The sequence below is a fragment of the Fundulus heteroclitus genome, chromosome 2 (assembly GCF_011125445.2).
Source record: "Fundulus heteroclitus isolate FHET01 chromosome 2, MU-UCD_Fhet_4.1, whole genome shotgun sequence".
Lineage (NCBI taxonomy): Eukaryota > Metazoa > Chordata > Actinopteri > Cyprinodontiformes > Fundulidae > Fundulus > Fundulus heteroclitus.
Window position 1 is genome coordinate 22,433,130 of NC_046362.1, and position 10,823 is coordinate 22,443,952.

At 39.1% G+C, this 10,823-nt stretch overlaps 1 protein-coding gene across 3 annotated transcripts in view; it reads right to left on the reverse strand.

Moving 5' to 3' along the window:
- arntl2 (aryl hydrocarbon receptor nuclear translocator-like 2) overlaps positions 1-8,317 on the reverse strand; it is a 37,810-nt gene extending 29,493 nt beyond the window's left edge. For 2 of the 3 annotated variants that reach the window (XM_036151067.1, XM_036151072.1), the window contains exon 1: positions 7,980-8,317. In XM_036151067.1, the coding sequence (XP_036006960.1) occupies positions 7,980-8,046 (67 nt within the window). In that variant the 5' untranslated portion in view covers positions 8,047-8,317. Of the gene's footprint in view, positions 1-7,808; positions 7,921-7,979 lie in introns of those variants that run through there. The other variant, XM_036151076.1, reaches the window with a different exon arrangement.
- Between the last annotated feature and the right edge of the window lie 2,506 nt (positions 8,318-10,823).

Below are 10,823 nucleotides of genomic sequence, written 5' to 3' on the forward strand. Positions count from 1 at the left end.
GAATGTGACTAACTGCCAAGAAATAGGCCTTAAGCTTAGAGCTAAAATGGCATTTTGGTGAACAGAACCACTGCCTATTGTAGAATCTGCAGGTATGTAAAATCATCTAACCATATAACTTCCATATAACCACTCTTTTCCCCCAAAGAGCCAGAGTTGTATCTATTCCACACAATTTCCCTTATTTCAACATGTATAATTCATATTATACTCCCAAAACTGCAATATTTTAATTTGTTTGCTCCAAGCAGACTGATTTTCAGTGTAAGATGTGCCAGAACTGAAGGACAACCCCCCCAAGGCTTGACGGCTACATAAAGTAATGCACTATACAGTTGTGGACACATGTACCACGTATCCTTTTACTTTGAATAAACAGACATGTCCAAACCCTGGCTGCTTATCCAGTTCTTTTCATTCAGATTAATCCAACACGCACAAGGAAAACGTAAAAATGCATGGCAGCTCCAGAGCAGGCCTGAATGTACTGAACCTGATGCTAATGTTTTTGTCTCACTCTGTACCTATGTTTAAATTCATCTAAGTAAATGACAAACTAATTACCATTGTTGTCATCCCCATGCCACTAACAGCAGTTTGACTGGAAAGTAGGATTCGGTTAAGTTAAGGGCTTAACTTGGGGTTTTGTTAAGTTAAGGGCTTGTCATAACAAAGACATTTTAAACAATGTCAACTTTGCTTTAATAGTGTCATAATTTACCAAATGACAATTAATGACAACAGTCCTAAACATTCATAAAGAGTCATTTATGTTCATAACAGGTGTTATGTCATGTTTATGACAGTGTAATGTCAGTCTTATGTACAGCCCTTCAAGTAAAGTGTTACAGAAAATAATTAATTAGCCATAATATCTATTGCTAAAAAAAAAAATATATATATATAATAATAAAATGGTTGGTAAAATACACTGCCCAAAAAACTTAAACGCTTTGAAAACAGGTCAGATCTCAATTTGGGGTAAAAATCCTGCTGGATAGCCGTACTGATATAGAATAGGTAATGTGTTAGGAACAAAAGGGTTGCCACGTAATTTTACGAGAATGCAAATAATCAACCCATCGAGGGCTTAATCTGAAGTCACAGAGAAAGTGAAACTGAAAAACTGATGAGGCAGGCTAGTCCTATTTCCTGAAATGTTACTGCAGCAAGTAACTCACAATGGTACTTGGTGAGCATAGTATCCATGCCTGACATCGTCAGGGTATACACCTTATGAGATGACGGGTAGTGCCCTGGAGTCTCTCCTCCTAGATCCTGACCAGAGTTATCACTGAGCTCCTGGACAGTCGGAGACGCAACCTGGTGGCGTTAGATGGACCCAAACATGATGTCCCTGAGACATTCTGGGAGGGAGCATGGAGGCCTGTCAATGGTATATATTCCTTTACCCTTTAGAAACTGCATGCATACTATTGCCACATGAGCTCCGGTATTACCGTGCTCCAGGAGGAACCCAGGACCCACTGCACCAGTGAAGGGTCTGACAATGAATGGGTCTAAGGATTTCATCCCAATACCTAATGGCAGTCAGGGTACCATTGTTTATTCTGTACAGGTCTGTGCATTCCTCCAGGGACATGTCCAACCAAACCAACACTGACCCATTACCAAACCATGCTGAACAATGTTGCAGGCAACATAACGTCCACCGCCACTTCTCCAGACCCTTTCATGTCTGTCACATGAGCTCAGAGTGAACCTGCTCTCATCTGAGAAAAGAACGAGGCACCAACGCCAGACCTGCCAGTTCTGGTGTTGTCTGGCAGACACCAGTCACGCTCCACGGTACACAGCAGAGAGCACAGGGCCCACTACAAGACGTCAGGCCCTTAGGGCGCCGTCATGGAGTCTGTCTCTAATGGTTTGGTCAGATACATTCACACCAGTGGCCTGCTGGAGGTCTCTTTGTAGAGCTCTGGCAGAACTCATCCTGTTCCTCTTTGCACAAAGGAGCAGATAACAGTCCTGCTGATGGGTTAAGGACCTAAGACAGCGCTGTCCAGCTCTACTAGGGTAACTGTCTGTGTCCTGGAATCTCCTCCATGCTCTTGATACTGTGCTGAGAGACACAGAAAACCTTCTGGCAATGGCGCATATCGATGTACCATTGATACTGGACAGCCTGTGTAACTTCCATAGAGTCCAAGTATTGCCTTAAGCTATTGGTAGTGACACTGAACCTGGTCTAATGCAAAACTACTGAAAAGAAGTTAAAAAAAAATAGCAGGGGAAAGTGTCTGTGATCTCCACCTGCAGAACCATTTCTGTTTTGCGGGTCGTCTCATTGTTGCCCTTTTGTTAATTTAGTTAACACCACAGCCGACACTGATTAACACCCCCTCTCTAGTAATGAACTAACTAGATCAATATTCAAGAAGTTTAACTGACTTGATATTATACTCTGATATAAATGTTTCCCTTTTTTGAGAAGCGGCTTTTATCCTCATGTAGTAAAGAAAAATCAGCAGGTAATATTGACCCGGAGACGACGATGTGATGTTTTGAATATTGTGACTGCTTTGGTCTCTTTAAAGAGAGGTTAATACTATTTTCCTTAATCTAACCTTTTAGAGACAGGTCAATGTCAAATTATAGTTATTTGTAATGTTTTACAGTTTTATTGCTTTATAGTTAAATGCTTTTACTTTAGAGATGCACCGATCTGGCTTTTACTGGTTAATACGGATTTCCATTTTTCTTTGACATCTGCCCTGCTGGTCCTGACTTTCTTTTATGAGGACAAAAGCAAATATAAACAAACTGGTTTAAATATAAAAACCAGGAATATCAAGGAACACGTCCTGCAGATTCCTTTAGCATCACAGAACCCTGAAACCGACACCAAAAGAAAAATCCCACAGTTAAAGGTTCATGATATTCTGGTAAAGTGATTATCTCAATATAAAACAAGTCCATTCTCAAAAACACCATTAATGTTTATGTAAGCTGTTTTTTTATACAGTTTAAGATGTTAATTTAGGTGTTTATTTACAAAGAAGTGAGGATTATTCATCCAGGAAACGGCTAGAGGAGGCGGTTAACCTTCATTGATCGCTGTGTTTTAAACACCTACTCACAAAGAAACAAACAATTGAAGCTAGAGAAACCATAAAAAGTGAAACTGCGTCAAACACAAATATAATAGCCATTTAAGTGAACACCATTTTAAATTTTTTATTTATGCCTTCCTTTTCTGTCAGACATTCACTCAGACCAGAAGTGCTTTACATTTTTTGTTCTCACTACATGCTTTACACAGATCGCTCTGTATATTACTCTACGCCAGTTTCCCACATATATAATCACTGGCTTCCATGAAAATAATTTCCCGATGCAAATGTAACAGGGTCATAAAATGCAGTTGGCAGAACAGTAAACAGGATAACACTTTAAGTGTTAATATCCTTCATAGAATTTTGTACCTTTGAGTCAGTCATGCAGTAATTTTATTTCATTATGATTGCTTATCTTTACAGTGTGCAACTGTGTCAGTCTATTTGACTGTCAATTAACTATCACCACCATTAAATGTTACTACTGAGGGACAAACAAAGAATCATTCTGTTCCGAAATAAAAAAAGATAACCAGATCCATGTTTCAATACAAACAGGGATTCAGCAAACAAGGATCTGGTCCATGCAAATGTATTGAGCAGCAGCCTTGTACAATTTCTGCCTTTCTAGTCATTTTGTTTTCAGTTTTCTTTAGTGATCAACAACAGCATCAGGCTACATTCATACTTTTTTTCTGCTCTAATTGTCTGGCTCTGCTATAACCTGTCTTATTATTAGCCACCTTCACCTCTGATGCCCTTAAAACTAAATGAAGGAGTGATGAAGGGGTTGCACTGGTTTGTTTCGTTGTTCACAATTTTTTTTAGCCGCATGAGGCGTCAGATAATTAACATCTTCCCCTGTTGACTTGAACCACAGAATGGAGCAGACCGGCATCTTGCAGCAGAAGCTCAGACCGCCAGAACACCATCACTGGGCGTGTAGCTATAGCGTGTAGCTATAGCTATAGTGTATTGTAGCGATAGCGTAGCATTTGACATCGTTCAACAGCCTTCTTGCTTATAGAGAAAGCTCCTCTACATGCCTTTGTGTTTGTCTTGTTGATACAAAGGGATGCGTTTTTTTTCCTTTCTTTCTGTACTCGACATGTTAGCAGAGTATAATCTTCCAACAGCAGATCGCTGTTGAGAGGAGCGGCCGCAGTAAGGGTGGCCGAAGTGCGACAATCTGGACAAATGTGAATGAGTCGCTTTATATCGATTTTGACGCTAATAAATATCTTTGAATAATTGATTTTCTTAATATGGATCATTTTGACAACCTTAGCCTCCAGGATCAACTGGTCTGGATTCATACCTAATGACGACACCAAATAAATTCTCTTCTGCAGCTAAGAAAATGCCTGATTATAATAACCTTTCAACAGAACAAAAACTGACCAGGTTATTGGTGCATCGCCACAGAGAAGTAAATTATGGATCTCAAAAATATATTTTTTTGTTTTCAAAAACACCATCATCCCAGAGCCATGGGACCCTACAACTTCTCCTCCACATTATAGGGATTTTCAACAACCTTTGCTCCAGCACACATACTAAAATGACAATATCTTGATGCTGTTTAGCGCAGTCACTCCTTCTTTACCATAACTATTCTGGCCAATACATATGGGATTATATATCTGTACATTTGATACTGTGACACAGGTGGTAAACTCTTTAAAGTAACCTGAGCAGTAACTGGTTACAGGTCAGACAGGCTACAGGGCATTTATTTCAATGACAAATCTTTTGATCTTTTGTTTGGATCTATCTATTTATACAGCATGAAAGTACTAAAGTAACATACCCAACTAAGTGGGATTTGGAGGTTTAAAAATTATTATTAAAGAAATTATTAAAGAATGGCCTTTTTATTATTACAGGAAATCTTCAGCATGGTGTATTCTCAACAATATATTACTGCCAACCCCCTGTAGTAATAATAGAAGTAGTAGTAGTAGTAGTAATAATAATAATAATAATAATAATAATAATAATAATACTTTTTGCTTTTAAAAGCAAACTAAATGGGCATCGATTCATTCTAAATTTTGTTCAAATTTATAAAAATGTACTTGTATATAAATTTTTATTTTTAACAATTCCAGCAGTAATCTACAATCAATTATTTTTTATTATATTTCTAATATAACATTCCTAAAATTAATATTTCAAATAATTGTTTTGCAAACACTACATTATCTTTTTCATACTAATATAATTCAGGTTATATCACCCAATAGATTGACTTTTGTACCTTTACTATTTAGATTTTAAGTTTTTACAATTTTACTAGTGGTTCAGCGCTGATTGACACAACTGACTGATGTATCTCTGTCTTATTTCAATACTAATAATATAAATAATCTTTATTTGTTATTGCAACTTTTTGTACATTCCAATAAAATGTGTTCTCTGCATTTAACTCAACCCTTAAGGAGCAGTCTGCTGGGAGGGCTAAGGGTCTTGCTCAGGGACCCAGAGTGGCAGTCTGTGGGAATTTGAACCAGCCTTCCCAGGACCCAAGAGCCCTCCTCTAACGAGGACAACCACTCCCCTTAATTATTTGTTTGTCTCCAGTGTTTTGTCTGTAAATCTGTTTTTAATCTCTGTAAAATACTTAATGTTACTGTTGTTAGAATTAAAACCACTATTGCTGCTAAAATAATGATTTACTGATTATTACAGTTAGAATGATTTAACTACAAAAAATAGCTAAAAGTGCATACTGCACACAACGTTATATGTTTTTGCCATTCTGCTCTTCATCGACTAACACATGTACAACAAGCTGATATAAGCTGGGTGATTAGTCAGGCTCTCTGTTTGGACAGAGACTCTGCAGACAGCTGTCAGATGTGCCACTTAAAGCTTGCCAACTGTTGTTTTAACGCTTATACCTTAACAGAGACCAGAGACCCCTGTTGGCAGGGGGTGGATTATTTTTTTTTCTCTTTGGAAATTATAAGAGTAAAGTCATAAAATGGTGAGAATAGTAGTAATTTTAGGAGAACACTTAGAAAAAAGAGCAGTCTTCCTCCTGTGTTAAAATGAGGAATATTCAGCGTCTTGTAAAGGTATACTTTGGAATAGATTTCACAAAGAAGGAAATACTAACACTTTTTAGCAAATCGGCATCAAATTATGATTAGTTTCAGGACTTTCACGATTGAGCAAACGACTGTGACTTTATTCTATGAATATTACGGCTTTTTTTCTTGTATAATACTTTGTTCTTGTAAATTTTATTATTTTTGTCTCCTAATATTATGACTTTATTTTCGTAAACTCAAAAAAATGATTTGTATTACGGCCATTGTTGATAGATAATAAATGATTGGCAATGGAGGAGTACATTTCCTCAATTTTTTATTTTTTTTTTTTAATTTTGACATTAATTTCACAAATTTGCAAGAAAAAAAATAGAATAAACTTGACATGTTTTCTGATGTCAAAAGGTCATACATTTTGAGTAAAAAAAAAATAAATGTCTGACATTGTAAAATCAGAAATATTGAATCATCATTTGGATCATCTTGTGGTCCCAAAATAGTCTTACAACCCCTACCCCTAATTGTTTTAATATAGCAAATTCATGCCTTTAATCATGCAAACAGATTTTCTAACTCAAAATATGACCTTTTGAAAACATGTCAAGTTCATTCCAAGTTTTTTCTTTCAAATTTGTGAAATTAATCTAAAATTTCTGAATTTCTTTGAGAAAATGTACTCCTTTATTGCCGATAATTTATTATCTATCAACAAGGACGATAATCAAATTTTTATTCTTTTAGATAATAAGACCCTGTTCTATAGCATCTAATTAACATAAGTTTTCGCTTTAGGATCAATGTTGTACCAGTTTTTAAACAGTTTTACGCCTTGATACTGGTAACCCAACACCTGTTATGCAGTAATGAATAAATAGGAAGTGTAAAACCTTAAATCTAAAACTTTATTGGAATGGTGTGTCTGGAATAGGAGACCTATTTTTTATTTACTTTTTTTTTAAAACCAAAAACTGAACATGTTATTATATTTATTTATTTTTCCCCTCAAATATTAATTTGAATTTATTAAATATACATCTTAATCGCGTTTTGTTGTCAATCACCGGTGTCTTCTCACTTGTGCAGCTGTAACAGAAGCACTTTCCTCCATCCGGGGTGTATTTAACCATGGTTTTTCTTATCGTGAGCCGGTCCAGACCCTGGTTTAGAACAGTCCAGTACATCCAGTTCTGGAACCAGAAACTGAGTTATGTGACATTAAAGGAGGACTGGCTGTTACAGGCGGACAGGCTCACCACTGTGGCCACCTCAAAGCTTCACAAACCGGGCTCAGCTCCTCCAGCTGTTGACAGAAGCGACAAAAAAAACAAAAACAACACAACCGAAAACGGCGCCGTGTGACAACGGAAGCCGCTTCTATCTGTAAACGACGCGTTAAGACGCCGTTCCTGAAGAAAACGGACACCACCTTAAATACAGGCGTCCTTCGGGAGAGAGCGGCGACAAACACAGGCCTCGCTGCTGCTGCTAAGCTAGCAGTCGTAGTAGTTCACATATATGAAATAACATTAAAAGCAAAAATACATTTTAACAATAATTAAAAAAAAAATCTTATTTTGTTGACGCGAAACGGCGGTGGCGTGACAAACAAGGTCGTGCCGCCGTTACATAAATGGCGTATCGTTAGAGGGCGAGCTTGCTCTACTGATCTACTGACCTACTTTCGTGGAGGGGAGAGCGCAAACTGCCCCAGCTGAGCGCAGCGACAAAACCGACAATAAACAACCCCCCAGCACCTCAACCTTCTTTCAGCCCGGAGCTCGACGCAGGGCAGCCCGCATACGCCGGATAGAGAGCAGCGGTCAGCAGCGTCCGCGTTTTAATTTACCTGCCGGTTCGCTTCCCGTCCAGTCACCGCCGCCGCCGCCGCCAGCCGCTGCGCTCTGTGCCGACATGGCTGAAGCCGGAGCCGGTGCGCTGGGGCCCAGGACTCCAATACATGGATGAGGCGGCCGACAACCTTCCCCCCCCCTCCTTCTCCTCCACCACCCTCCCCGGTTATGTAGGACTGGGGTGTGTGGGTGCCGCTAAATGTTGTAACGCCGCTTTAATAAACCTGCTGTAGATAGAAATGAGAGAACGTGAATAAATAAGGTTAAAGGGGTTGGGAACGTGACCGAAATTACCGGCGTGCTATGCAATGAGAGGAGTGACGGGGGTGAGGAGGAGGAGGAGGAGGAGGGTTGGGGGAACGCGGAAGCCAGAGGACAGTCTCCTCCTACCGGTTTACCGCCGCCGCTCCTACTCACCCCCTTCTCTTTAATGTTTAATGGATAACTTCACAAAAAAAAATAAAAAATAAAAAATCAACTACACCTCAATAAGTTAGAACGGTCACACTTCATAATAGTGGAGCTGCTGCCTTATAGACAGGTAATCTAATTAACTTGGTCGTCTGATTGTAGAGAGACCTGTAACGCCACACACAAGGCATCAGTTATCCTACATAAAAATAATAATGATAATAATAATATCACAGTAATCATGAAACATTGTCTGGGCATTTAGTAAGAGGCGAGCCACTAGGGCCGCGAAAAATCTCAACAAATAAATAAATTAACAGGCTGGAAATGACGATTTCTCAAGTTTATCTAACACGTGCAAAACGTCCCAGAGGGATCAAACTAGACAATTTCAGTTCTTGCTGCAGTGTAATTCCGGGAGGAGTTTTGGATTCTTGAGACATTTTAAGGGTAAAGAGGCAGCATGCAGGCTGAGGATGGATTTGTTAATGGCGACCCATGGCACAGAGAGTTACACCTTTCAAGTGCTTATCATGTTAATATTAACTACTGTGGCTTACTGTTGATAAAAATGCTTCTCAGAAACATAGAAGGTGACATAAAACCATAAAACAATATGACAAAAATGTCAGCTTATGGTATGACCCATGCACTTAATACAGGATCAAGGACAACCAGTATTTTGTCTCTGGCTTTAAACACCCAAACAGGGGCGTCGTATGGGGGGGAGTTAGGATAATTCCTAACTTTTAATAATTCCTCACAAACAGGGGCCCAAAAAGAAAATATTATACATATATGAGCTTTCAACATTATTTAGATTTTTTTTGTCATGGGGCTCAAAATTTGTGGCGGAAAACCTCCAGCAGAACCAGAACCAGGCTCAGTGTGAACGGTCATCTGCCTCGAGCTTAGAGAAGACAGAGCAGAGACACAGACAAGCACAGAAGCACACATTGATCTAGGAATACTTTCAATGTTAGAGGGTGATGGCAGACGATCTGCCCCCTGGGATGGCATCATAGCTAAACAGAATGCCAGGCCAGATGTACCTACTATGAAGAGAAAAAAAAGACAGAGAGAACATAAAATTATAATTATAACAAATAATGCAAAACTGGGGCATAGTTGAAGAACTAGTGAGACCTGTGCGAGAAATAGATCTTAATTTCCTCCTGCAGCCAAAGCCTATAGCAGCATAGCTGCATTTAGCTCAGGATAAACTAAGCTACTCTAAGTATAAGCTTTGTCAAAAAGGAAAGTTTGTATATATATATATATATATATATATATATATATATATATATATATATATATATATATAATTTTAATTGGATGTAATATTCTACTCTTGAATTCTATGTTTTTTTTGGGGGGGGGGGGTTGCAGCTCTAGTGCCTCACTTTTTCAGAAAGCAGGCTTACAGGAAGGGGGTGGAAGAGGGGAAGAAACATGCGGCAAAGGACCGCGGGTCAGATTCGAACCCAGGTTGAGGACTAAGGCCTCTGTACATGGGTCGCGCTACCCGCTGCGCCACAAGCGCGCCCGAATTCTATGTTTTTATTAGCAAAAAAAAAATCGTCATAAACAACAGAAAAAAAATACTTCAAAACATCAATCTATGTGTAATTTAGCTATTGGTCTGATGTGTTTCAAATAGTGAAGCAATTCTGAAATAAATTACCTTTTCAATAGTTCTCTTAATTGATGAATATAAGTTCTGAAAACTATCCACAGCCTTAGGGGGGGTCGACTTCCCGGAGGGTCTTCCTCGCGTCTGCTGAAGTCTCACAGAGAGGCATGTCACTGGGTGGTGGTATGAGTCTGGTGTTGGTGGTGGGGAGGGAGGGTGGTTAGGATCCTCAAAGCAGGCAGAGAACTTATTGAGTGCATCTGGAAATGAGGGGTCCTTTGGGCATTGTGCATCCCGATGTTGTAATCCGTGATGTACTTAATGTCCTTCCACATGCGCCGGGGGTCGTTGATGGTGAAGTGACCCCGAAGTTTCTGGGCGTATGTGGTTTTTGCCCTCGCAATGCCTGCAGTCAGTCCTTTCCTTTCCTCTCTGAGTACTGATGCCTCAATTAAGCAGATAAATGAATACATGGTATTCAACTAAGGTCATATACAAACATGACATGTGACAGAATAGTGTAGTATGTAAACTGTTACAGTGGATTCACTGCAACCCCAGATGTATTTGTATGTATGAAGAAAATATTGATCAAGTCCGCCTTTGTTCAAACTTCGCTGTTGCTCCAAACAGGCGAGACGGATATTTTTGCATAAGTGGGCATCTTGGCCCAATGTGGGCATCTTGGCCCAATGTAACTCCCCTTCATCAAGATTAGTTTTTCTTTGTGCATGGAAATTTGGGCAGTAAAAAATTAAAAAAACTTTTCCATTACACATTCCTTTCAATAAGTGCT